General features: G+C 48.1%; 1 protein-coding gene across 1 annotated transcript; it reads right to left on the bottom strand.

Annotated features, from left to right (window-relative positions):
* Positions 1-407: 407 nt before the first annotated feature.
* Positions 408-21667, bottom strand: LOC119461486 (probable phosphorylase b kinase regulatory subunit alpha). Its single transcript, XM_049673120.1, is given in 7 exon segments — positions 408-823; positions 3328-3525; positions 4322-4582; positions 8560-8706; positions 8708-9937; positions 15022-16359; positions 21542-21667. Coding segments are annotated over 6 exon segments (3501 nt in total). The 5' UTR covers positions 16339-16359; positions 21542-21667; the 3' UTR covers positions 408-475.
* Between the last annotated feature and the right edge of the window lie 5850 nt (positions 21668-27517).

Here is a 27517-nt window from a genome sequence, read left to right as displayed (position 1 = left end):
CCAATGCCACTACGCCACCTCGGCGGCTGTTCGACAATACCGCTACACAGTAACAGGCTGTGGTTCAATGAGTGAACGAGGCATCAACTCGTAGCGGGGGTTGATATGAACTGGCAAATGCACTGTTATATAAAAATAACTGATTATTACGCCATCGCTAACAACAGGGACACAGCAAACAACTTACACAAAGCACACATGTTAGACGGGGGAAAAAGTGGTAACCTAAAGGCAGCCACACGGGTCGCCCTATTCGCATTAGCTCGTCCAGGTATCCGTTCGAAATGAAGCCTGGTCGTGCTGTCCTCGTGTTAGCGAGGACGTGGTCCTTGGTACTGCCAGTGGTGGACATCGCACATATCTGCACACTGCGGCGCTTTCGTTTTGGGTCGAATTTGTAAAATCCGAAGAAAAGGCGCTAATGCGAAAGGCAACATTCGTGGGAATCTAGGGAACAGCCGATACTGAGGCGGAGTCACGAGGGCATGCAGTCCAGGGAGATGTTGACATCGGGCAGCGTGTAGGCGACCGCGCGCATCAGGTACGTCATGGTGCCGTAGGTGCCGCTGGGCGCCGAGTCGTAGAAGTGCTCGCAGATGCCCACTGAACTCTGGCACGCCATATCGCCACGCGGAGACGTGCAGCAGAGCGTGGCGTTCCCCTGGCAGGAGCGTTGGTCGTCTAGGAACAGCCCGTTGGCGCGCTGCACGATGGACTCGACGTCGATGGGCATCTTGAAGTTGGCCACCGTGTCATTCTCCACGGCCAGGCTGATCACCATCAGAGCCTCGACCAGCAGCTGCCGGTACTCGGGCTCCGCCACCTGAAGGAGAGATGTGGCGCCAGCCATTGTTAGGTTTCCTGCGAAAATCACTAGAGGGGGGGAGCTGCATGCCTGGTGGTTCGGACAGCGTGAGAATGAGGGGTACAGCCACGGAGGAAGGAAATAAACTTGTCACGGAACACTATACGTCACGCAATCAGCCTTGGAAAGCCCCGAGAAGCCATTCCTCTCGCTTTTTCCCCTCTCGGTATCGGCCCAACACGTGACCCCTGAGAGGACTCGGCGTATTGGCCGGAAATGGTTTCCTCCCTGTAGTTTCTAAACGATGCGCCCTTTTTTTCGGCCGTCCTGCCGTAAAGCGGGAGCACTATAAGCTTTTCGGCCGCTCTGCAAGGCGGGAGCCCTAAAACCTACCGCGCGCTCTGACCTGACGATCATGTGTTGGGCCGATACGTTTAACACAAATCTTATTGTGCAATCATCATCATCATCATCATCATCATGAAAGTGGAGGAGAAGAAAACTTGTCTCGTGTGGGAGCGAAATTATGCTTGTGATGCTCTACCAGCATATGCTTTCACGGCGGCCATCCTCCCATCCGCTTTTGAGCATTTGTGCGAATACTAGATATCGGCTCAGAGATGTTAGGCAGCGCCACTCAATGCAGCGCCATTCAGGGCCAGTGAATAAAGGTGCCCCCGAAAATTCCTGGAATCACTCTATCCACAATGGCCAGCCGACTTGAAAGTTTTTTGAAATAGAATAAATTAAAATAGCTCAAAAATGACGCGGACAGGACAATTAAGGGACGGCACAATCACTGTCCTGTCCTTGTTTTCTTTTTTTTTTGCGCTGTTTCAATTTATTCCACACCATGCATGAACCAACTCGCCGAACAACTTGTCTCTTGAAGTAGACTCACCGTTGTGCTCGTGCTATATTATTTCCCACTAGGCAGGCACGCACTCATGATGTCCTCTACATGGTAAGCGAAATGTCCGCTTAAATTGCGCTAATAGTCGTGACTGTCAGTACTGCAAATGTTGAAGATAGTCACTCTTTTGTTTTTGTTTCCCTGGTCTATATTCTCTCACATTCTGCTCCCTTTCTATCGCACCCCTCTTTGCTAGCTCACGTTCAGATATCAGCCACAGTTAAGGGCAGATCACATGTACGCGCTAAACGCTATAGCATATGCCTCGCAAAGGGATACGCATGTGTGCCGTTCAGATATGTATACATGTATATATATGTACAGTGCTCAGCGATTGAAACGCGATATATCGGGCCGCATGGCGGTCGTCATTTCCTGCGCCACCGGTGAGCGTTTGATGATCGCTGGGAGACCAAGTACGGTCACTGTGCATGACAAGTGTTCTTGCTATCATCGTATATCACAATGAATAAGCTCGGGGGCCCTCAGCGCCTACCGGTGGCTCGGAAAGTTCCGGCTGTCATGCGCTCAGAGTATCGAGTTTGAATCGCTGAACGCTGTACGTGCCAGATATCAGCCTACGCGCCAGGTAGGTGTGTGGAGATGAGTGCAAGTTGTTTGTCCACTTCAAGAACACCTCCACACGGGCCCCTGAGAAAAAAATAGGGGAGCCACCAAATTTACGTAATCTCAGCGTGTTCAAAATGTCCATTACCCCAATGACCTATATCCTGGCCACTAGCCGGTTTGCACTCGTAAAGTGCCTTGCTTGAGAGTTCAAATTTCCTGACTAAATTGCCCTAATAAGCGCTATGGTGTGTACTGTAATTGCACCGAGTAGTCCCTCTCTTCTTTTTCCCGTTATGTGGTATTCCGTACTCTCATTGCTTTTGTTTTAGCACCCTTGCTCGCTGTTGATGTACCAGGCGTCACTGGTCTGAACAGCTGAATCCCCCTCTGCCATTATTTATTCCAACAATCATAAATAATGGTCGCTTTTTCACAATCAGACGCGAGCTGACGCGGACACGTATAGCACGCCGTAGCTGAAATGTTGTTGGCGCATCGGCGAAAACGTCTCAGGTTAAGCCCCAATCAATCAATCAATCAATCAATCAATCAATCAATCAATCAATCAATCAATCAATCAATCAATCAATCAATCAATCAATCAATCAATCAATCAATCAATCAATCAATCAGTGCAATGAAATGAAACGAACTCCAAATTAACACTGCGGGACTGATTACAGCACAGTTTTGAAAATATGGCCTGGGTGACACTTATTTAACAATATATAGGCTTATAATCATACCAAGCCCGTTTCTTCCGGTGAGTTGATTATACGGTAAAGTTGTATTTCTTTGAATAATAATTATATATTTTCTTTAAAAGTTTGTCGTATCCCGTACATCGCCGCATTAAGGCACGTAGGCGTTCAGACGCGTGGGTCGTAGTAACAGCGTATACGGCATAGCTGTGAACAGTGAAGTTGCACAACAGAATATTCGCACATCAGAACAGTTTTGTTAACTACGGTTCAGCAGTTACTGGAAAACTCCGTAGGGCATTCGCAACTGTGTTTCTGAAGTGTAATAATCAACCGACCATGTTCAGCATCTCCTCGACGCGCAGAGCGAACTTGGTCTCTCCGGTGGTCATCTCCTTGGTGAGGCCCTGGGGCAGGCAGTATCCGCGCACCCAGACCCCGGGGCAGCGCTCCAGGATAAACCAGACGTGCGCGTAGAAGCCGAAGGGCACACGGTTCAGGGTGCCATCCAGTCTTCGACGACGAAGCCACAGGCCCTGCGTGTGGGATGTAGCCCGATCCAGCGCCCCCGGTCAGCTCACCCGGGCTCGCCCTATGCCACTTTTACTGCAGCATTGTATTTTCGCACAGTGTTGGAACGCCTTTCCCCGTGAAAGTGAAGCTGTAACCTGCCCACCTGACGTTAACAACATGTGTAAACAACCGCAATGCACCATGCAGTTTCGAGAATCCACCCGCAAGCACATTTGTGAACGAAAGGACGCAAAAAAAAAATGGATCCGTATTTCTATGTTAGCGATGTATTAACTCGTTTATATGTTGTGTGTTCTGCAGTGTGCTGAAAAGATTATTTTGTATGTAATTATGGAATGTCTGTTTTACAAACTGCTTTTGTAACTTGCCAATTCCGCTATCTCTGCTGTCCCAGCGAGGTAAGGCCTAGGCAGGAAGTTTAAGCCGTCCGTTTGCCTTACGTCGCGGGCAAACCTTGTACCTGTAATGGCCGAAGAAAACAAACAAACAACAGACGGACGACCGTCCGTCACTTTGTCATCCGCACGTCGGCTCGTCGTCTGCTCGTTCTCTCTGTCTGTCTCTCTCTCTCTCTCTCTCACACACACACACACACACACACACACACACACACACACACACACACACACACACACACACACACACACACACACACACACACACACACACACACACACACACACACACACACACACACACACACACACACACACACACACACACACGCACGCACGCACGCACGCACGCACGCACGCACGCACGCACGCACGCACGCACGCGCTGCCGTTCGCAACTCACCTGCGTTTCGATGCCGAGCGACGACTCCTCGAACTCGCTGCTGTGCGCGAACACGTCGGCCACGGAGCGCCTGCGCGACGTCAGGGTCGGGGTGCCGGTTCCGCCGGCGGCCACGCGTATACTTGTACCCTCCTCGCGCTCCTTGCCGCTGACAATGTCCAGGAGCAGCGACTGCATCTCGAACGGGCTCAGGCCTAGCAGGATGTCGGCTGCGTCGTCCATGGGGCAACGGTTCGTGCGCGCTACCTCGCCCACCATCACCTGCGTATCGTCACCACCACCAACAGCAACATTATCACCAACATTTATTCAGATATTAGGTTTGGAGAAAGGAAAGAAACTGAGGCTAACTCAACTGAATCAACCCTGACTCAGCTTTCGAAGAGGCCTAGCCGGTTCGATATTCCTAAGTTATGGCGCAACTCTCCTCTATACCTGCCCTTCCTCACGTTGCAAACATGGCGCGCGTCCCCCATGCTATGCCCTACGCCGACGAAATTCATGCCAGAGAGAGAGAGAGACAAAACATTCAGCTACCTTAGCAACATTTCATATGTATCACGTAAACGAGGACACGACGAATCCTAAACTGACACGTGACTTCCGTCTGGAGCTGCTGGGCTCTCTGCTCAGTTTGTTCGTCCTCCAATGTGTATGCGCCGTGTGAGAAAGGCCTTCCTCCTGCACTCAGGACTATGAAGCCTGTCTGGAAGTGAACATGTTAGCAATGAAATTAGCTTTATTACGAGTGAACCCCCGTGTTGTCTTCTGCATGTGTTCACTTTCAATTTGTTTGCTTGCAAGAGCAGCAGTGCGTCGTCGTCGGTCTTTCTGTTCCTCGTCTCCTGTGTGCTGCTCATTTCCAAGATGAGCCGTAACCAACTAATGCGGATTTCGGTTTTCTACGACGACGAAAAGCAAGAGATGTGAAACTAGATTCTGTCTTTAAGTGTGAAATGCTGATGTTATATGAATATGAAGAATGGATTAATCTAGTCACACGATTCTGAACTGATTCGAGTGCATCGATGATATATGTTTGGTGAGGGTTCCAGATGGCAGCGGCATATTCCAGTTGTGGTCTGACAAATGATTGTATGCGAGTAGTTTGACGTGCTGCGGAGCTTGACGAAGGTGACGTCTCATGAACCCCAGTGTCCTGTTGGCTGACGAAATTACGTTAGTCGCATGCGCATTCCAGGAAAGGTTGTGGGACAGGATTATACCTAAGTACTTATACGCTAGAACTGACTCCACTGGGACGTTTGCGATTTTGTAAGTAGAGAGATAGGAATTACGACGGCGGGAAATTGACATAAGTTTACATTTGTTACGGTTCAAGGACATTTGCCAATGGTTGCACCAATTTTGCACGTTATTAAGGTCATTCTGCAGAGATGCTTGGTCAGAGATGTTAGTCACAGTTCGATAAATCACACAGTCGTCAGCGAACATACGAATAGGACAAGATACATGCAGCGGAAGATCGTTAATGTATATTAGGAAAAGAAGCGGTCCCAAGACTGAACCTTGAGGGACGCCTGAGGTGACAGGGAGGGTTTTGGAGGAGTAGTTGTTAAAAAGGACGAACTTGGAACGATTTGTTAGGAATTGTTTTATGCACTGTAATACGTGAGGGTCTAAGTTCAATCGGGATAATTTTATTAGTAAGCGGTTATGAGGCACTGTGTCAAAAGCTTTAGAGTAGTCCATAAGATGGCATCGGTTTGAACGTTGTTATCAAGGTTAACGTGCAGATCATGAAGGAAGATAGCTAGTTGTGTTTCGCATGAAAGCCCTTTACGAAAACCGTGTTGAGAAGGATGAAAGAAGCTAACTGCGCCTAAAAAGTTTATGATATGCCAGTATATGACATGTTCCATGATTTTGCAAGGGACACTAGTTAATGAAATGGGGCGGTAGTTTAAGGGGGAGTCTTTGTTACCTGCTTTGAAGACTGGAACGACCTTCCCCACTTTCCAATCACATGGTAAGGCACCTGTAGACAATGACTGCGAGAATAATAGACTGAAACATGCCGCGGATATATGCTTAGTATTCTTTAGAATCTTTGAGTTGATTTCGTCTACACCAGAACAACTACTTAATTTGTATTTGTTTTTTCGATGATTGACAGTATGCCATCTGTCGAAAACACAATGGGTGGCATATGCGATGATATGTTAGTAGATAGCGGAAAGTCTGTGGGGGTAGTTTCTTTTGTAAGCACTGAAAAAATGCTTCATTGAAAATATCAGCGCACTCGGCATCTGTGGCTGTTTCGCCTGCTACATTCGTCACGCTGATAGTGCGAGCTTCTTGAGGATTTAAAATGCGCCAGAATTGCCGAGGATTTCGAGTAAGGAGTTGTAGGTAGGTCGACGTTAAAAAAAGATTTTTTAGCAGTGCGAACGGCACTCAGGTAGGCATTCTCTGCGATGTGGTAGTTTGACCATGCCTCGGTGCTTCCAAGACGCGTGGCTAGTCGGAAGCGACGTTTCTTTTTGTTTTCAAGCGTTCTTAGTGCTTTGGTGAACCATGGCTTATTTTGATTCGTGTGCATCGTTATTCTTGGTATATATTGTTAACGAGTTCATTAATTTTGTTTCTAAATAGTGTCCAGTTTTCTTGAAGTGAGTGCATAGGGAATAATGTCTCTAAAGTTGAAAAGAAGTCGCCTAACTCATTATTAATAGCTTCGTAGTTTCCTTTATCATATAAGCATATAGTTTTGTTGGATTTTTGTTTTGGCATGGGTTGAAAGGTGAAGGTGGCATGGATTACTTTATGATCGCTTACCTCACGCAGGTAAGTTATCGATGATAGACTGTCGGGATGGCTGGGCCGCTATTTTGTAGCGATGCCTTTAAAGTAATAATGCCTTTTCGCGCTTATCGCGCTTTGTCAGTGGTCAGAGCGACGGTCCGCTCGCGTTATCAAGGTTGATAACGCGAGCGGACCGTCGCTCTGACCACTGACATTAACAAATTCTTTAGCAGCATCATTCTCTATGATTAGAGCAGTATTGTTAGTCCAGTTGATTTGCGGAAAATTAAAGTCACCAAAAAGCAGGATCTTTGCGTTAGGGTGTTTTTCACTAATTTCGCTCAAGATGTTATTAAGTTTATGCGAAAAATCGGGAATGTTATGTGGCGGTCTGTAGCAAACGCCCGAAAGAACAGACTGCGGTGAAGCGCGGCAGATTAGACATACTATTTCTAAGTCAATCTCGATGGTTGCTAGCGAGCACGATAAATGATGATGCGCGGCGATAAGCACACATCCACCTCGTGAGATTTTGCGTTCTTTCCGGTAAAGGCAGAAGTTCGGCAGATCAGCAAGAACCTCGCTATCGGTAATATCGTCAGTTAGCCAGGATTCAGTTATTATCAGCAAATTACTGTTAGACGACAACGCGAGGTTAGACAGAATATCGCGTTTAGGAAGGAAGCTGCGTGCGTTGGTGAAGATAACGGAAAAGCAAAGGTTAGCTCGTGTCGATACTGTTGGGCAGGGGGGTTTCCCGCCCTACAGTTGTCAAGTTCAGTTGTCAACTGCGCTGGTCTTTGTGTCCTATTCGTGTTGTCGTCAAGTGTGTGCATATTTTCCGCAATGAAATCAAACCAACTAGCCCGCCTTTCCGTCTGTGTAAACCTTTCTATCTTTTACGCTGCACTCTCATTGGTTTTGCTTCCATCTTCGAAGGTAAGATACAAACTTAAGCGAAATAAAAGAACGGACGAGAAGAAACAAACAGGACTGAGTGCTAGCATCTACGGGTGTTAACTGATCACACTGCTCAATCTCTGTAGGTACACAGAAGACGTCATCGATAGGGCAATTATCGTCGCATAATCGGTGGATTGTAGCCGGGCTGATGACGTTGCAGCTTTTGAAAAAAGTTAGGCAGGTATAACTGTAACAATTCCATTAGTTCGGTTCCATTCCTTTCTTCTCCGGAGGTCAGGAGTGGAACGCCGCTCAAATCACTGACCCCGAAGCGCGAAAAAAAAAAAAAAAGAATAAAATCCTTACATAAATTAACCCGGTCCCATAGTTTCTTGACGTTACTGAGCCTTGTGTCCTGCGTCGAGGACGGATTTGTTGTACACGGGCGTCTTGAAACACTCGCTGAATCTGTTAAAGGCGAGCCTTCAGCTACGGCTTGAACCCTCGTGCCAACGGTACGCCTCAAAGGCCGTATAACTGACGACACGCCATAGGAGGGCACCACGCACCTGTATGATGAGGCCGACGCGCAGACGCTGCATCCCGTTGAACAGGTGCGGGCTCGCGCGGATGAGCATGGCCAGGTAGGCAAGTAGTTCTTGCGTGAGCATGGCCGTGCTCTGGTCGCCCTTGTGGGCGTGCGCGATGATCTTGCGGCAGCTCTTTGATGGGCAGGGGCCGCGTGATCACCTCTTCGCTGTGCGGAGGCATGCCTACCGTCACCTGCTTCTGACGCACGAGCAGGTCCGTGACGGACTTGGCCAGGTCTTCGACTCGCTTGCCGAGCGCGCTGGCAAAGTGTCGCACGAGCGCCCACTTGCGCTCGTCCACCGCGTGTTCGTAGAACTCCTGGAACAGGTTGCGGACGGTGATCGTCGAGTGCGGCTTGCCGAGGCCGGTGTCCCAGGAGAGACCCTTGCGCATGGCCAGGTAGTGGAGGATGTCTCCCTGCTCCTCGAGCGAGTCGGTCTGCCGCAGCGTCACGAGAAGCTCTTGCTCCGCCACCTGGTCCAAGTGCAGCTCGGAGGAGCCCTTGTGCGGTGGCGGCGGCGACAGCGACACCTCGACGGAGCTTGCTCGCCGGGACATTAGGTGAGAAGGCTCTCTCAACTCGTGCGCTGGCGGCGCCCCGGCGTGGTCGCTATCGGCAGCCATGTGCTCCGGTCCGGCGATGGAACGGCTCCGTCGTATCATGCCAGTGACTGTGGACTTGCGGCGCGACATGCTTCTCGGTGCTTTTGAGAAAATATGGCTCGGCACGTAACCGGCCCGCATGGTCGCCGTTTGGCGGTCCTTGCGCTCCAAATACTCCTGGATAACGGGCGGCAGGACTTCCGGCTCGCCGTCCTCGGTGTTGCCCAGGAAGTCGAGGCTGGCGATGCACGAGGTGTTCAGAAAGTCGCTGAGCCTTCCCAGGCAGACGCGCGCGCCGTTGATGTAGCCGCTGTGCAGCTTCTTTATGGTCTGCCGCAGCGAAAGTGGCACCTCGTCGTTGTGCAGCTGTCGCTGCCTGAGGATGACGACCATCGTGGGTCGGCCCAGCATGTGCCAGTGCGAGCGAAGCACCGCGATGTCCGAGCGTAGCGTGCTGACAAACAGGTCGACGTCGTTGACGAGGTGAAACTCCTCGCTGTCGAGGTTCTGGGGCGTGAAGACGAACAGTTCATTCCGGAGGCTGTACAGCTTGCTGGTGGCCAGCAGGCCGACTTCGCTGCCCATCCGTCCAGTGAGGCCCAGCTTGCGGTTGCGGCCCAGGTAGGTGTACAGTTGGCCCAAGATCCTGGCCGGATGTATCTCCATCAGGTTCACCTCACTCAGCTTCTGTATTCCGGGGCACAGGCTGTAATACTTCTCCTGCATCGCAGAATTCTCAGCCAGAAGTGCAATCTGGACGTAAGAACAGACATTTCAAAATTATATCGTACCAATCATTGACTTGTCCCCGTGCAGCCCAATATAACTGAGAGTCAACAGGGAGAGAGGTAAGGGGCAAAGGGCAAGTTTATTTAAGCCATCATATACTATATATAGCGTGTAGTCAATGGTACACAACTCAATGAGTTCTTTGCAACATATAGTTTAATTTTAGTGTCTTTGTAAAAATAGATTAATCTTACTTTGCATAGACTCGCTGCAAGTTTCTTGACCCTTGTGAGTCATGAACGTTTCTAACAGTTTGAACAATCTTTGCTTGTTTTTCGGCGCTAGTAACATTCATACCTTATTTAATTCAGTTCCGTTGCTTCAAGAGTCAGAATTTCTTTCCAAGCTTTTCCAGTTGATGTTATTCAAAGCCATTAAGTCTATTTCATCCATTTACTCCTCCTTAGTCTCACTCTCATGGATCGTTCCTCGATCGCACTTGAATAAATCGGCTATATTTCTCACAATTCAACGCATATTTCTTCTTTAAACTGCTTCTATATGCATCGTCAATACAACTAGTCAAGTTCTCTATTCAAACGAGAAAGTTGACGTACTTGCAAAACTTTGTTGGCCCACTTTTATCATCGTCATTAACTTGGGTCTTGAAATCTCCCAGCAATATAATTTACACCTCATTTGCCAGCTCCGCAAGGGCACCGGTGTTCATACAAACACAGCCAATGCTCTGGCCTCGCGTGGTGTCACACATCCTTTACACTGAAGAGGTCGCACGCAACACACGTCGTCATAATTATCTTTATGATCGCCGGCTGTATCTATAATGGTGACGCGGGTTTATAAGTTTATCTATAAGTAAGCACCAAGGTGAAACAATTAAAGCGAAGCTAGCAGTAAGATGTAAAATGCAGGAAGAGGAAAAAATTACAAACTACTTGTCTCTTTCCAATTTATGACCGCAGCGCGCCACCTCCACAATAAATGCTGTGTTCTTATCAGTAGTAGATTGTCCAAATGCATCTGCGAATGTTTATTCTAACCAATACTGCATAAAATGACGGAAGACTTGCTGTGCATATTAATGCGGCGGCCCCGATGCTACGCCAGAAAGAACATGCGCCTGAAGAACTATGATTTGCTGACGCGCTATAATTCGCTGACGTGTGACAGCTATAATCTATAAAACAACACCTAGCTGAGACAACTTAAATGAAGCCAGTGGTAAAAAAACGATAGGCAGGGTAGGAAATCAAGGAAAAGCTATGCCTTTCCACTTTAACACTGGGGACGCCATGTAAAGGATGTCGCAGGTTGACATCCACAGCATACTGTGGCCATATGACGTGATCGAACAATAATTTGGAGCAAACAGCAGTTAATTGACACTAGTGGCATTTTACTTGCTTGAAATGTTCAAGTGCCCGAGCACCCTAATTTTTTCTAGGTGTATACGTTACGCGCAAAACACCCTTTTAATGCCCTGACCGGTGCACTAAAGTTAACGAATGCACCCATGTAAAATTTGTTTCAGCGAAAGTAAGGTGCAACATCGAGATCCAATCCACTCTCAAGGGCGTAACTTTCCTGATTGTGTAGTTCACTCTCTGCGGTCAGCTGAAAAACAATTGTACGTATTGAATTGCTGTTTAGACTGCACAATTTCAATTACGGGCAATTGCCTGTGAGTTACACGAAACACAATTTCCTTCGTAAATGAAGAGTCAGTACAGAACAAAACGAGACGTGCTGGACGCGAAATGTAAGCGGATACAAATGTTCAACATAGAACACGTGTCTAAAGAGCTCATTGGTTTATGACTTGTTACTGCACATATACCGGGTGTATCAGCGAACACTTAAAAAAAAATGTTTTCAATTGTCTGTTGCAGATAGCACAATTCTAGCACATGAGCTGGTCTACTCGAAGAGGCGGACATTACTTGCACAAGAACTGAAATGCATAATCGACTAATTACCAAAAATTCACTAAGTAAGTTTTTAATCGTTAGCCAATGACACATAGCGCAATTTACAAATTCTAGCCGAGGAGTTCGCAAGGTGCTCCACTTGGAACGAATTCTCAGGATGACACCGGTTCCGAGATATTATTTCCGAATTTGCGGAGAAATGCATTGGCGTTCCAGCTGAATGAATGAATGAATGAACTTATATTTCCCTTTTTACGAAAGGGAAGGGGCCGGGGGAGAGAGATGGAGATCTATGTGCTCCAGTCATACCACGTTATGTGGCTAGACGTCCGCCTACCAGTCGTGATAGGCCTCCACTACCTCCTAAGCCCATCTCAGGACTCGGTCCTGTAGGGTGGGATCGGAGCTGCGTAGGGCAGTCTCCCACAGCTCCTCACTAATAATTAATGGTTTGAGGGTGCGGGGGGGGGGGGGGGCAGATTTGATGGGGCATGGTCGCCACATGATATGGGAGAGATCTGCTGTTTGGACAGGGCAGAAGCGACACTTGGGTGTCGGGTATGTGAAGGGAAAGATCCGAAGTGCGTGGGGTAAAAAAAAAGTGCAAGTTTGTAGTTGACGCCACAATATTTCTCTCGGGCGCGTGCTAGGCACAGAGAGAGGTGGATACGTTAGGCAACGTGTGCAAATTTCATGGAATGTGATGAGCGTGTCTTTATTGGTGAGTTGTTGGGAGTCATTGGGTTCTAGAGTAAGACCCAACATTTGCGGCCACTCGGTCCGTGAATCCTCGAGCAGCGGCATGAGCCATTTCGTTGTCTGGTAGTCCTTGATGTACTTTTGCGCTTCAATGCATGAAACGACGTTTTGTTAAGAAAGTAAGTGGAACGACAGTACATTTTCACCGTGAGTTTGACGGCGCATATATCGTAAATGGTGTCATCGGATATGCCCTACACTCTCACCTGCCAGAATTTGTAGATTGCAATGTGCTGTAAGATTTTTAGTTAAAAACTTCATTAGTGATGTTTTCTTTAATTTGTCGATTATGAATTTCAATGTTTTGCGCAAGTAATGTTCGCCTCTTCGAGTAGACCAGCGCATGGACTAGAATTATGCTGTCTGCCGTGTTCGCTGAAACATCCAGTATGTTGGAGCTGCTAAAGGAACACTTGAGAGACGATGGCACACATTCCCGGCAGACCGCAAATAATATATATATATATATATATATATATATATATATATATATATATATATATATATATATGCTTTCATTTGTTTGGTGGTTTCTTATTCTTTATTAATTAAATTCTGGGGCTGAAATGCAAAAACGTCCTGTGCCATGCATTGGGTGCGTGTTAAAAACCTCCAGGAGGTCCAGAACCCCAGTCCCCCACTATGGCGTACCTCAATATCATATCGTGGTTTTGGCACGAAAACAAATTCAGAATTTTATCCTGTATTATTTTCCACATTTCAATTTCAACCACAGCCAATTTCCCCGATGCTTTCATTGGCATAATTGTCTGCTGGCTTTATATGGTCATCAATATGACCCATATATATGTGCAATATATATATATATATATATATATATATATATATATATATATATATATATATATATATATATATGGGTCATGGCCCCGAGAGAAAGACACGTCCTTATTTAGAAGGTCGGTTAAAAGTCGGGCTATGATGTCGGGCTAGAGGTCGGCTATTCTGTGGTGGGCGAATGTGGAACATCCTTTTTAGCCCGACGGCGATGTTGCACATCCGCCCAATATGGTTCTGAGTGGCGCTGGTTAACACACCTCGGGCTAGATCTAGTCAACATAAATACCCAAGTTCGTGGACGAATTGATGGCCGTCGCCGTAGCACAATTGGTAGTGCAACGCAAGCGCAATGCGGAGGTTGCGGGTTTGGCTCCCGCTGCCGTCGACGAGTTATTTTTTCGTCCACTTTCATTTCCCTTTTCTTCATTATTTTCTACATTCCAATGCCAACCACACTTTATTTCGCCGATGCTTTTCTTGGCTTCATTGTCTGCTGGCTTTATGTGGTCATGATATATCTATATCTATATATATATATATATATATATATATATATATATATATATATATATATATATGCACAAACAAATGCCTGCGCGGTGAATATATTCTGCGTCAGCGCAGCAGCGATTGCCGTCGAGGCAGCCGTGCGGGCAACATGGTCGACGTTCCAACCACTCTTCCGAGCTAGCGTTTGAAACTGGGCTGCGTGTGGGACGTGCTGGAGCGCATATTAACTTCCTCAGGCGTTGATACACCGCGTACACCACCGGGCTAACCGGGCGTCACTTCGGGAAATGCCATTAACGACGGATGCCCGGTGGCAGCTTTCGAACACTTACTTCCCGTATAGCCATGGCGGACGCCCTATCCACTGGGCCACGGCTACGGTGAGGCTACTAGCTTCGTCATTAAAGAAAATAAATAATATTAAATAAATAAAAAAAATCACACCATCTTCCCGTAGGGGAACCATAAGTAGTATGCGAAGCAGCCATGGGGTCGACTCAAGTTCCCATTAGTTTTCAGTTCGTCGTTTCCGTTAGGTTGAGGTAGGTAGCTACTGGCTTCGCGAGCCCGAAGTTCGGGATCGGCCTGTCGCCGCTGCTGTTTCGTGGCAGCGGCTCGAGCCCTCTTCTCCGCGGCGCTGTCCACGGCGCTGACACTGGCGTTGACGCTGGCGCTATCCGTGGCACTCATCGCGACGTTGCGGGAGGAGAATGAGCGGAGTGGAGCGCGCGCGCGCGCCATTATACCGCGAGCTACAGTGGCGCCCGCCAGCGGAGTATGCAGCGCCTACCGCCGCGCCTATAACCTAAGCTGATTCGCATTATCGCGTGCGGAGCCGCAGGTGTTGCCATTCGTTGCGCAATCCGGAGAGGAGAGGAGCGTGGGAGAGGTGAGGAGCAATGCTGAAAGGAGAGGAGATGAGACAAGGAGAGGAGGATGCGCATGCGCAGTGCGGGTGTGGACGCCGCACGGCGGATGGAAGGAGAGTGTGACATAGCCCCGACCATAAGCTGCTTCGCATCTAAAATGAATCTGATATGCATCAGCAGCCAATTCAGGAGTCACGTGCGCGCGGTAGAAAGCACGCACCTGAACGACGACGTCGGGACTCTTGATCATGCCCAGGCGCCTGTTGAGGGGATCCATCTCGCCCGGGCTGACGTACTCGTCGTGCAGGAGGTGGGCCACGATGTACAGCGACTGGGCCCACAGGAACGGGATCTGTCCGGCGGGCAGACGGGGCTCGCTGTGCGGCTCCTGCTTCTCCCTGTTCACCCTGTCCGGATGCACGACGTACACCTCCGGTATCAGGCGCAGACCGTCGTCGGTGCGGATGCAGACCCGCTCCAGCATCTCGCTGTACTCGTCCATCGTGTTGCGGTCGCCACAGTAGCAGGCGTCGATCATCATGTAGCAGTAGAAGAGCGGCCACTCGCACTCGATGTCCTCGAAACCCTGCAGCTCCCACGGCTCGTAGTAGAGCCGGCTGCGGTCCTCGCGCGCCGTTTTGTAGCCGTCGCGCAGGAAGCGCTTCATGCCGTACTGGCCGTTCAGCTTGTCGACGATGGTGCGGCGCGTGAGTTCGATGAGCTCCTCGTCGGTGACGGCAAACGCTGGGAAGCTGATGATGGCGATGAGCGACGCGTCCACCTCCTTGGAGCTGGACTCGCGCGGCAGCATCGACGTGAGAACGGCGTCGCACTCCTGCGCCTCGTCCGACAGGACGTGCACCACCGACGAGTGACCGCCGTGACCGCCGAACAGGTCGAGCTCGTTGAGCGCCTCGAGCGCTGCCTTGGCCAGCCCCACGGAGCTCGAGTTGAGCTCGCGTATGCCGCGGTTCGTCTTGTCGCCTCGCTCCCAGATGCCGTAGTCCGGCGTGCAGTAGGCCTCCTCGATGTAGAAGACGAGGTTCTGCACGAACGCCACCTCGTCGAGGTTGTACACGACCTGCAGGCCGGACGCCGTGAACTGGGCAAGCGCGAGCAGGAACAGGGACGTCGCGTCGAGCTGCAGGTGCCCCCACTGGTCGTCGCCGACGCAGGTGGCCCCCGAGGTGGAGTTGTACTTGGCGTGCAGGGAGTCCATCGGGCTGTGCGTCTCCTTGAAGCGTTCGACCTTGTCCATCTGCTGCATCATGGCCAGGAGCAGTCCGCGCATCACCTTGACGCAGCGCCGCTCCAGCTCGTAGGTGCGGGCTCGGTCCTCGTCCAGCTCGGTCTTCTTGCGGTAGGCCAGCGACAGGGCCCAGATCGCGAGCGCGCCGTACACGTTGTCGCGCACCCAGGCGTGGTTCTCGTACTTCTGCGACGGTATCAGTCCCGTCACGGGGTCCTGGTACTGAAGGACGGTGCGTCGCAGCAGATTGTGGTAGTAGCTGAGTCGAGGTCCACACCGCGTTGCCATGATTCTTCAAGTAACCAAGACCTGCATCAGTGATGTGACCGTTCATTTCGGTTTCTTCGGTATATTCGAAAGATGCTTATTTATTGCAAATTGGATTTGGGCAGACACAACCAGAGCAGTTATCCCCAGGCTTTCCTGCTAATCTTAATTTACCATTCGCTCCTTGAGCTCGTCAGGTATAGCGTACAAAGTTCACGTGGAACTGCAAGGTGCTCTTACAGACGATTGGAATGAACTGTTTGAAAGCAGTGGGATTGGGTGACATCGCGCGTTAGCCACTTCATCACATTTTGTAAAACTGGGCGCCCAGGAGAGTAGGCAGCGTCTACCGAGACAAAATCGCAGTGTAGTCTCTCTCTCTCTGCCTACGGAGCATACAGTGGATATATTCTTGAATAAAACTGCGTGTACAACGTTTGTCATCGTTTAAATCATATCAGCATAACACGGGTGATCATCTTAATGGAGCCTACGCTGCGCTCCGCAGACCACCGCTTCGCGTCGGCGCCCGGTACCACGGCTGCCGCCGTGGCACCGGGGTTCAAACGACCACGCTGGCATGATCGCAAGCGGGATTTGAACCAGCGTACGCATGAACGCCGTGCCACTCAGCCATACAGCCACTTTTTTTTTTCTTTATTACATGTCTTCATCAGGTACATATTCAAATCATACGCGTCCAATAAAGGCAACCAGTCCGGCGCTGTTTCTTGAGCAGCGTACACACTGCGGACGTAGGCAGCAGATTCCCGGACCGAGTGCTTCGCGGTGGTTCAGCGTGCCTGTCACACATTCTACTGCGCCAAAGACTATGTAGACCAAGTACTATGAACATGTCATATGGTGGGTCACAGGAATATAAGAAGCGAATTGTGTATGGTGTGATGTCTAAATCTTTTTTAAGTGTTCTTTGGAGAATGTCCCAGAAGAACACGGCAAGTTCAATCGTTTCAGCATTTTGTAAATCATATCAGCATAACACGGGGTGATCATCTTCAAGTTTTCCGGAATATTTAAAATTAGCATGTTGCAAGTTCCATAATTCTAGTCACCAGTTTGGAGATATGCGCCATAAAACTCGTCCTAAAAATGCACTGTTGTTCCACTTAATTTTTTAACAGAACGCTCTTTTATGCATTGAAGCACAAAAGTAGCTGGAAGCCCACACTTTTGGGAAATAATATCTCGAAACTGGTGCCATTCCGGAGATTCATTTCATGTGGATACGTCTTGTAAACTCACCGACTGCAAATAGTAAATTGCAATATGTGCCGTAAGGTTGGCTAATTATTAGGAAGTTATTAGGGATTAAAAAAATCGTTCAACATGTGTTTCGATTTCTCGGGCTAGCAATGTCCGCCACTTCGAATAATCAAGCTCAAGGACAAGAACAATTATGCCACCGGCCGCAGGCTACCTTTAAAAATTCCAGAAAACTCTAAAATAATCACCCCGTATATCCTCCATCTAGTTGCCTGCCTACAGAATACACCTGAAGTGCTGTAAATACTCTGCTTAAGCGACTGCTCAACTTGGGGGAATAAGATTTGCTGCATTTAAAAGAAAAGATCTAGGCCTAAACACTGTTAGAACGCGAAGTATCATTCAGACTTTACAATATTGAGGAAAACGATAACTGATCAATGATGAAATGATTAATCATAAAACTTGCCACTCTAACTATACGCAAGAGAAACAGATGTCGCAATACTGATAACAGCGTATGTAACAGCGTCTAAAGCGGACGAAATTGATTCCCCATTGCCCAATGCTCTATAAGATACCACTATTCAGGGAATAAGACCTTCGCAACACACACGAACGAAGCCGGCATTTTATGCAAATGGTATACGTATACATACGTATATAGTGGAAAGGCCACAAATGGGCAACTCAAAGAGAATTTGCATAGTTGTGCCAGCCGATTACATTCCCTCACTACCCTTCACGTCACGACAGAGGCGAACTCCTTTCAATAACCCCGTTTTTCGGGAGCAACGTTTTTAGGGATTATTTGGGCCACTGGGTATGGACCACAGGGTATGTGTTCCCGGGGCCACTGGATATGGGATGGCTACGATGATGATGATCATTGTGATGATAATGATGACGACGATAATCGACGACGATGGCGATTATAATGAGGATGATGATAATAACATATGACAAAAAATTTGCAGGACGCTCAAGCTTGTCTTTTAAGAGTAGTGGAACGCGATAGCATTCAAAGATCCCTGACTGCTTCTCACGCTTCCCGACAACTGCAGCTTAAGCAACTGTAATGATTACCGGGAAACGCTGGCGGCGAACGGTATATGCACAAAGGCGAGCTTTCTGGTAGAAACGCGGCCTCTTGCGTGGGCCGATCCCAGAGATTGTGTACAACTGCGCAAAGAAAAAAAATTACATCATTTTCAGGTTTCCGTTTTGTTTCGCAATTTTAATATTGCAGTCTGAGATGATTTAACATAAAAGGCATGCGCTGCGGGTGTTTTGTTTCATGACTTTTGTTTGTGGATTGTCATTCTCAAAATTCCGAGGAATAGCTTTGTCAAGAATGTAAGACAAGGTACGAACAACATGAGTGGTAGAATGGTGTGGCAATATAAGCCGCATATACCGCACGTCATATAAGAAGGCGTGGCATATACACATAGCTAAATATATTCGGAGGGCCTGCGTGGTTGGGGGTGATTTTCTCGGCGGCGGACGCCTGCGCCGACGCAGAATTTTCTACGACACGGGGCCCTTATGGCGTTAAAATTTGGAAGGCGAGTCCACCTCTAGTTGGCACCGATCAAATGTCGCTCTAGCGCGACTCTCACAATAAATCGTAAGATTCATACAGTGATTCTCACCCCCAACTCTGCCAGTAAGGCTCTGTCTCTAATCGACTTCAACTATACACGTTGAATCGCCTTCCAACTTTTAAAACCCTTTATCTTGTTCTCAACCAGCAATCGCCACGTATGGCGCCTAACGTAAACTAAGAGTATGAAGTGGAACGCGTGATTTATGTGAGTTTGAAGCTCAATTACTTCCTGCTATACCAGCCAACCTAGTTCTCGGGATGAAACATCTCTTTCTCGACCCATTTTTTTTATTATTTCAGCGGATGAGCTAGGGAGATTACGGACGCTGTACGCAAATATCGTGTTCCCGCTTACGTTGGCGCACCATGTACTTTATTAAATTGGACCCCGCGTCCTTCTATATATATATATATATATATATATATATATATATATATATATATATATATATATATATATATATATATATATATATATATACTTATATTACTTACAAGACCAGGGCTCGCATTCACACATATAAACAAAAGAAAGCGCATGCGCTAGAACTGTTCGTAAGAGAAAATTCCAGCCAATCTCGATGCTGCACATTATTAGCGAAGGAGGTCGGTCAGTGGCAATGAAGTTGGTGACGTTTCACTTCGTGAACGCGGAATACGCGCAAGCACGTGGACGCCGCGAACATCCACAGCGAGCACCGCAGCGTCCAAGCACAAACGGAAAGGGCGCGAACGCGGTCGCGGACGCTACTTGACCTCGACGGTGCGACGCCCGGTGGGCCACAGGGAAAGCGCATATTGAGAGAAGAGCGCAGAGGAGTAACATCAGTCCTGGAAATATCAAGTTAGAGTCTAAAATTAGCGTTAGCTTCAGCTGGGGGAACCAAAAACAAACAGAAACACAAACATTTCATGTCACAAGACATAAGATACACCACACAGTGTTCACTCTTACGTTTTTTTTCTTCGCTTTTATGTTTTGCATTCGGCCAAATGCGAAACGGTCGCCCGTATAGAAGCTACGCCGGTTCAATATCTGCTCCAAGAAACCTGAAAGCCCCGTCAAATTCTGCCAGACTAATCGACGGAGCAACACACGTGCATAAAAGCTTGGCCCCGCTAGCTTTCGCTTCATTGCCGCAGAAAGTTGTCCGCGAGTTACTGCGATCCATTACATCCTGCATTCTTTTCACGTTTTCTCGTGAAAAGAATGTATGACGTATGTATGTATGAATGGACGCCGTCATCGCTGAGACTAGGGCTACTCGGAGCACGGCGCGGGCCGTCGCAGTAGCGTCGGAGCAGATGAACAAACGCGAAAAGAATGGACAATGAAATGGATTGTTAGCAAGAGGTTTAATTATAATCGCCTGCGCCGACAGGAAACGATCGCTGATCACGTTATAAATTACGTGCAGGCATCGTCGTCGGTATATGGCACAAGGGACAGCGCTCTTTGATTATAACTTTCGGGCACACTACCACATTTGCGTGACGTGACGTGACATTTCGAGCGGCAGCTCCTTGGAGCAACGCGTATTCTGCCCCCCCGGCTCAGTAAATACGTACTACAGTAAATGTGTTACCCTCTAAACTGATCCACGGAGAATACAACCCCAGAAAGTACAAATGCGGGAGTCCGTGCCAATTCACCCAAGTAGCATTAGGCGGCAATGTTAAACGAAACGCCTTAAGTTGCACGTGAACTACATTTTGTGCCACTATACATGCTAACACTGCACTGTGGTATAATGCACGGCGATACAACCCTGTCAAAGGTGCAGCTGAAGCATCCCGAATTGCCGTTTTTCTTTTTTTGGCTTCTAAATCTGAGAAATGACAGTAAGAAGCCAACATTCACCTGGAGTGCACCTCTGTAAACTTTGAGAACAGCTCATGGAGCCTTGTGGCAGGTGAAAGAAAGTATTCCTCACGAAATGGCTCTTAAGACACCGTGCACTGCGCTGGATGTGGGAAAAAAATAATACTATAAGCGTTGCAGAAAGCATCGTAGCACACGACGAAGTCTCTCCGACTGCTGCATTGACACGCGCTGTTAGACGCGGAAAGCGTTCATAAACAAGGCCGCGCAGCGAATGCCACATTTGGCGTCCGCGGTCGGCGTTATGCACGAGAGGACGTAACAGCCTTGTGTAAGCCAGGATGATAATACTACGGCGCAAAAACCTGTGTGCGACAGATTATACACACGTGGCTGGGAGCGCGCTATGCCGGAAGGGGCCCCGTGATCAAACGTGCAGCCGAAATCTCTCAGCTGAAAAGCAGCGAGTTGCGATTGCAGTGCGAGAGCGTGCCTTTTCCCCGAGACCGGCAGCCTCAGTATACCGTGCGCTCTAAGCGATACAACGAGGTATGCAGCAAGTACCTTACCTTGAGGAATTGAAGGTCACTTGCACAGAGAGAACGGCAAGAGGTGACTCCGAGCTGACGCACGGGGTGCGAACGTGGAACGCAGTGTGTGTTTGTGTGTGTGTGTCACTTGCGGGTTGGTTCGAGCAGCCGCACGCGCTTCGAACGCGCCACTTCTTTGTCGACGGAAAACTTCCACAGCTCGTCCGAGTGATGACAGTTCTCTCTGGCGTCCCTCTCCCAACCACTGCTTAACGCGTCGACGCAACGCGTTGATGATGATGGTAAAAACTTTATTGGTCAAAAATAATCGTAGAGGTGACTTAGACGGCCGGAAACCCCTGGGCGCCGGCGGCCTCTGAGGCCTAGAAGCGCCTTTTGGACGGCTGGGTCAGAGCAGCGCATCACTGCTTCCTAGTGCTCAAATTACCGTGCTGAAATGGTATTTTCGCGCATTCCCACACGATGTGGGTGAGCTTCGCGGAAACATTACAGAATTTGCAAGCACCTGTATACTAGCTTGATAGATATGCGCGTAAAGCCTCGGGTATAGGGATATATATTGGTCTGTAATCGAAGTCAGGCATGTTCCTCAATCTTGGTGAGCATCCCGCGACCACCGCAGATGTTCAGATGCGACTGTCTAGGCATTAGGCACAAGAGGTCGATGTTGTTTACTCACCTTGCGCTTCGCTTTCACGGTTTCCATGATGTTCACAGCTTCCGAAATTCTTCTCGGGCGAAAGCACACCACGGAGGCCGAGACTCATCTAATCGTGCAGTGTTACGTGCAAAGGTACACTAAATGCGGGACACGCACTGATCAGCTGCTTCTACGTAGCCGCCATCTTACCTGTGCGCTTGTTTAACCCGCACTTAAAGCAGGGTACACTGGCATTCTTACACTCCGCCTTTATGCCCTGCCGGTAATCTGCGTCGGTTGACAGCAATGAATGGCGACGCAGCGCGTGCTCAGAAAAGCAAACACTCGGGAAAGGGACATAAAATTGAATGGTGAGGCTTAACTTCGCTAAGCTGCTCACTCAGCTATGAGGGAGGCCATAGAGGAGACCGCCGGATTAATTTTGACGACCTGAGGCTTGTTTAACCCGCACTTAAAGCAGGGTACACTGGCATTCTTACACTCCGCCTCCATTGCAATGCGGACAGTTTAGACATGTGCCATCCGTGTTGAAATAGCAGAGGATGAGCGACGAATTGAGCCACAAAGCTCCACTCTGCTTGTTGTTCCGGAGGTGAGCCACTGTGACAGCGAGAAAAATGAAGAAATAAGCTCTACACTCCTTCTCACCAACTCCGTGCAGCGAAGAGAAGGCGAGGTAGTCAGTACCTGGCTGTGTGCTCCAGAGAAATGCCCACTTTGCGCTACAAATACTGCCGCGAAGCTTCTATTCAGTGAGTATACCGCGCGTATGGGGCGATCAGAGACGAACAATGCAGGGGCCATTGTTCTGGTTCCCTTTTCCAGTTGACTGACGCAATTTTACGTATAGCATTAGTTGCTCTGCCCAGAAGCTAGGTTTTGCGATGAGCAGCTCAACCGCTTGAATTTCGCGCAACTTCTTGTGGCTACCATGCATCAGGAATATGAAGACAGAACGCACTTGCAAACTCCGCGAGCATAGGGTACTTGGATGTCGAATGGCTTGGCGCTGAGGCATCCTACGCGAGTTGAACGCGGCCCATTAATCCAGGCATTGGTTTACAATGGCCAGCCGTACATATAGCAAGGTCAGGCGTCCCGCGGAACGTTTCCTGCACCTTCTTTTATGCTGCCACTTCGTTGATCACGCAGACGCCCCCAAAGCTCTCCCGCGACAGCATGAGCCAGTAGGCCCGAGCGTTCGCTTACGCTCACAGCTCACGAAGTTACGAAAAACGTTATTAGAAGCAAACTAGAAACAGGAAATTTATTCAACGAAAACATTCAGTTGCTACATGCACTTACACACTAAATACTTTTAACTTGCGTGGGCATATCTTATACAAACGCTAGACGCAAATTCAGCACTGCAAAATGCAGCTTTTGCAAAACGTACTGCATGTCTAGGCTGTAGGCTACATATAGTTTACTAAAACGTGATAGTAAAGTCAACCAAAAAAAATTACGAAACACGAGATCTGAGAAAGAGCTGAATATCTGCGCAGCCCCACAACACAGCCTAGTATTCGCACTTACAGCCTCTACCAGTATATTTGAACACCATTCCGATGCTCGGTTTTACTGACTACCGTTACGGGCTGCTCGGAAATGGAACGTTTTCTGAGATCCCGTGGTCCGTAAACGCTTGTAGTTGACTGTACATATTTCACCTATTCTTGAAAAAAAAAAGCAGAAAAAAAAGCTGTTCCTGTAAGGTTCCTCAAAATACGGTCCTGCCGGAAACTCACATTTTCCTGCTCGAATTGCGAATAGGATCTGTGTGCTATCGCCTTAAAAAGGCAATAACACCACTAGCTTCGAGTTCGTCGACTAGCTAGGCGAAGAGATATTGGAAAATACTCGGGAACGCTGCACGCTGTGGCTGTCGCCATGCTTCAGCTTGGCACCGGTACCTCCAGATCACATACACTGTAAACGAAAATACCCCCACATGGGAATTTTAACAAGGTGATGTGCCCTATATACTCCCATCCTTGAATGTTTATTCCGATGTATGGGAGGAATACAACGGCATTCCCTCGTTTCACTCCGCTCACAACCTGTGGGAGGATAAGGGCGGACATGACGTGATTTTATTCCGCCTTCAAAATTTTGTTCTCCCCGGGAACTCCGCACAGGGAGTTTTAAAAAACTCCCCGCCGGAACAGGTTGGTCACGTGGTGCTTCCCATAAGGCTGTGCGCCGCGCCAGCGACCGGCCGCGTTCGGCGGAGTCGGCAGTGCTCATGGCTGACGGTTTGTTTACATCTGTGAAGTGTCGTTCCGTGCCAGCGTTTCGCCGATTTTCTTTCCTATACTTCATTCTAGAAAGTGTTATAGGCGTGCCTGAAGCTCACTGTATCTCATCTTCATGTGCGTTAGCTGTGATCACTCTGCTGACAACGATTAATGCAAGAGCAACGATTTCAAGTGCGGAAAAAGGCTTAGTTGTGACCACGAAGCTGCCGGTTGACTCGTGATGTCGGCTCGGGTTTCTGGCTGTGCTTCCGTGTTGCGTGACCTTGACTTGTGTTCCTCAGTGTGTTCAATACCACTTTTATGTCCTTTTGAATATATTCTGACAACGTCCGGGTGTAAAGTGCCGCGTAGCAATGGCAACAGCAGCCACTGTTCGAGCGACAATGTCCGTGATAGCCGCACATGAATGCCATATTCCGACTTCGTCACGGTGCTGTGCTGCCAGTAAGTTAGACCGTGGTGCACGCAACTCTTTTATGAATCTGTGTACGGATATCCTCGCCCAAGAAATACGGTAGGACGTAAGTACGTACTGTGATAAAGCTTCTTACTGAGCGATGTGAATTGAATTGTTATCGCGCAGTTCTGTTTTGATTACGTCGTTACTTCGAATATTGCATTAACATCATGCTCCATCCAACATACTGATTTAAGAGCATACCTGCTGGCTCCGAGCGTGAGGATTCGTTTGCCAGATCAGCGATATGGCTCCGTTTCACAGCCGAGAGACATTGCTTGGACGCGGAGCAAGTAGTGCGGTCAAAAAAATGTATGACTACGCAATTTTCGGTGTTACGTAGGCTGCTACCGGTCATGCTAACATGTAATAAATTGTTGTCCCGCCACAATTCTTTCGCACGAAGCTAATTTTGTCATGAAGCACGCGCACGTAAATTTTTCTTGCGCACTGTAACTAACGCGCTACTTTTTGGCCGCGGACGCCGGCAGTGTGCGAAGTCGCTTCTGCGCTCACGGAATGGCATTCTAATTTTGAAAAATTATGCCATGAACGTTGTTTTTTCAATATTCTAAGTTAACAGTTCCGTGTGGATTTAGGTTTCATGTTACCTTCAGAGAGGCCGATCTCATATGTGCGAGCCTGTGAGTCGTAATCCTGAAAACACTACAGCTGCTCGCTAGGCCGTTTCGAGGCCCACATTATCGTGGCTATATGTACTGGAAGGGTTGCTTCTTGTTGTGTGTCGAGTGTACGTTGGATGTCTTTCACAGCGCTTCGTCGGGTGTTTCTCAAATGTTTGTGTTTATGTATTGCTTGGTGTGTCTGGTCTGGTTCACTTGTTTCGCAGAATTTGGCTTATTCTTGTGCGTATATTTCTGAATTTGACCCGAAGCCTCTACATAAAAATTCTCCACGCAAATTGACGTGCCTTTTTTTTATACTCCCGGTGCACCTCAAAAAAGCTCCGTCCAGCTCGAAGTTAAAAATAAAAAAGAATGACAGAAAAAAAAAAACTCCGAAGGCACCACGCAAAAATTCCGCCCGCACGGAGTAAAAATTATACTCCGATCATTCGGAGCATAATAAACTCCCAACCGGGGGGTCGCTAGAGGACAAGCATTATACTCCCACCTGAGAGTTATTTCCGTTTACAGTGTAGATCATTACCCCAAGTACAAACTGGGCGAACATGTCAAAGCAGTACTTGTAACTGGGCTTGTTGGTGCATATTCAGTAAATATAACGGAGAGCAACCTGGAACACGGACGGAGAACGAGCGGACAGCACCTGTACCGTCCTCTTTCCTCGTTCGTGTTCCAGGTTGCACTCATTTATATTTGGTGAACATGCCAAGCTTTGGATGTGAAATATTCGGCGGAGTCAATCTCCACCTTTGCACTGTCGGCCATTGCCTATTTTCAGAACCACCGCAACAACCCCGGATGTTTAACGAAATTTATTGAAAGTATTTAATTCGCCATTACTTATGGCATACCTAGAGCTCATTGGTGTTTGAGAGAACTTCGTGTACGGAAATTTTTTAAATATGTAAGTTAATTACACCTTTTGTAGAAAATTACTGATACACGCATTCCAGAGCTAGCGTCTAGCGAGCGTATATACGAACAACCCAATGTCCTGAAAGAACTCAACTTGCCACAAGGTTGAAATATTGTGCGAATGGGGAGCATCTTGTGCGTGATGCGTGCGCAAAGTGTCATCAGTTAATTCCGCTCTTGCAAAAAAAAAAAAATTGAAAAGCAAGTGTTTGAAAGCGTCATATGTTTTCCAATGTCCCGAGAGAACTTTACTTCACACAATGATATACATTTCGTGAAAAGGGGGCGAACATATTCCGTGTAATTCGTGGCAAAACTTTTCATTTCCTGGTTTATTTAGAAGAGTTGTAGATAATTTGAGAACGTTGGTGTTTTCTCTATTTTCATGCGTTATACAAGGTTCGTGGCTGGCTTTCCCGGTGTCTTCGGCGAACTAAGCAAGCCACCTTGTTGATATTTGGTGAACATAAGGATGAAGTTATGGGTTACGTGTAGGAAAATGTTTAAAGAGTGTGCTGATAGCGGCTTTTTCAATAAATGAGGCACGCAAGTGCTCTAGAGCGCTACGAGTGTGTTTGATGAGCCGCGTAAAATTTAGCCAGCTGCCCTGACATTGCTGCAATTGCCGGTGAGGTCAAACTTTCCGAAAATGTAGGGACCGTGTACTTTGGTCAATCAGTATGCATTGTAAAATTTTGTGGGTCAAACGTAGCCTTCGTGAAAACACTCTTTTGCAAATGCTCGAAAGCATTGCATGACCATTTTCGGCTATCTTTCCCAGTGTCCCGCGGCAACGCTACGCTGCACAAAGTTTGCATTCAGTGGAAACGCGCGGCATTTTAGCTGTAATGTGTCGCCAATGTTTAGCGCGCCGGCCTTTATTATAGAAGCGTTGCAAATAATTACTGATCACTCACTTATTTGGCATATTTATGCATTATAGGAGATTCAAAGCACCTTTCTCAGGTATCTTCGGTGAACTCAAGAAGGCAAGTCATTTATATTTGGTTACAGTTAGGGGCAGATTATGGTTAACGTGTAGGCGATGTTCTAAGT

Source organism: Dermacentor silvarum, chromosome 8 (genome assembly GCF_013339745.2).
Source record: "Dermacentor silvarum isolate Dsil-2018 chromosome 8, BIME_Dsil_1.4, whole genome shotgun sequence".
NCBI classification, from domain to species: Eukaryota; Metazoa; Arthropoda; class Arachnida; order Ixodida; family Ixodidae; genus Dermacentor; species Dermacentor silvarum.
This window is presented reverse-complemented; position numbering and strand designations above follow the sequence as displayed.